The 1,559-nt window shown below is 62.1% G+C and overlaps 1 protein-coding gene across 1 annotated transcript; it reads right to left on the reverse strand.

Annotated features, from left to right (window-relative positions):
• Positions 1-228: 228 nt before the first annotated feature.
• Positions 229-720, reverse strand: LOC145964829 (uncharacterized). The gene has a single exon (XM_083087990.1). The coding sequence runs from the start codon at positions 718-720 to the stop codon at positions 229-231; it is 492 nt and encodes a 163-aa protein (XP_082944116.1).
• Positions 721-1,559: the final 839 nt, after the last annotated feature.

Here is a 1,559-nt window from a genome sequence, read left to right on the forward strand (position 1 = left end):
TCCACGCCTCTCCGCTTCCGACCATTGCCGCTATTACGGCCGGGAGGGAGAGGTCCGCCCCAACCGCAGTCACCAAGTTTTCACGCTCGGCCGCCCACGCTGGACAAGATTCCAGCGTGTGCTGCGCCGAATCGTGCGGGTGGCCGCAGTGATGGCACTCCGCGGTGCGCTCTTTACCGATCCTGCACAGGTACTCACCGAAACACCCGTGTCCGGTGAGCACCTGCGTCATCCGGTAGGTGATACCCCTCGTTTGACCCTTTCTATCCATTCGGGTAGAAAGGGTCGTATGACCTCGACAGTCCTTTTCCCCGCGATGTGCGGGTCCTCGAGTGACCTCTGCCACTCGAGGACCATGGACCGTCGAGCCTGGTCCTTAATTACGCGACGGATCCTGCCGGTGATTTCCGCCCCGTTATCCCGGATCCTGCGGACCCTCCTGTACATGTTACTGTACATTCGGGCCGCGAGATTCAGCGATGGCATCCCGGTCAGGACCGTCGCCGCAGCGTGGCTTATCGTCCGGTAGCCTCTGGCCGCCCCGATGGCCATCCGCCGCTGGAGTCTGCATAGCAGGTCTCTCAGCCGGCGGGTGGCCACTACGTCGTTGGCCCTCACAGGGGCCCCGTACAAGGCCACCGAACTCACCACCGCGGCGTATACTCGGCAAACCCTTCCGCCCGGTCCTCCGAGATTCGGGAGCAGCCGGCATAAGGCCATTGCCACTCCTTCTACTCTCGGAGCCAGACAGCGAAAGTGTTCGCCGAAGGACTAGGTCGCGTTCAGTTGGAGTCCAAGATATTTAATCTTCCCCCCAACCTGGACGCGAGCCTCACCTACCCGGATGAGAGTTGGAGACGGCGGACCAGTCCTCGCGCCGCGGAAGACCACGGCCTCGGTTTTTCTGGCCGCCACCTCCAACCCCAGGATCCCTATCGCACCCCTCGAGCGCACCACACTCTCCAGGGCGATCTCCGGCCTGGTGGTCGCCTCCCCACAGGTCTATCCCCCAGCAAGCACTAGTGTGTCGTCGGCGTAACAGACGACACTGCTGCCGGGGGGGGGGGGGGCTGGCCTTCTCTCTCCTAATTGCCGCCACAAGGGCGGCTCGGGCAACCCTGTATGCCTCCAGCGCCTCCTCGATCCTTGCGGCTCTTCCGGCTGCATTTCTGGCTCTGCGAGCCTTGTCTACTGATCTGCCTGCTCGGACGGAGCGCCTGAGATCGGCAATCTTCTCCGTCCACCAGTAGGCAGATCTCCTGGGAGAGGGGTAGACCCGGGGCATCGATGCATCGCATGCATCTTGCATTACTCCCCGGATCCATTCTACCTCTTCTGCGAGGCTACTTCCCTCTTCGCCCCTCCCCCTTTCCTCTCCCACAGAGCCGCAAGGATGGAGGCCTTGAAGGCGTCCTCGTCAATCTTTTTAAGGGCCCATCGCCGTGACCTCACCTTCGCCTCTTGGCGGCGGATGAGCACCTCTCTGTGGGTGGGGGCGGCCACCATTTCGATATATCGATGATCCGATAACGATTCTGTGTCCGTCACCACCCTCCAAT

Source organism: Camponotus vicinus, unplaced genomic scaffold, assembly GCF_025532165.1.
Source record: "Camponotus vicinus isolate PSW18456_S1 unplaced genomic scaffold, iyCamVici1.0 SCAF_14, whole genome shotgun sequence".
Taxonomy (NCBI): domain Eukaryota; kingdom Metazoa; phylum Arthropoda; class Insecta; order Hymenoptera; family Formicidae; genus Camponotus; species Camponotus vicinus.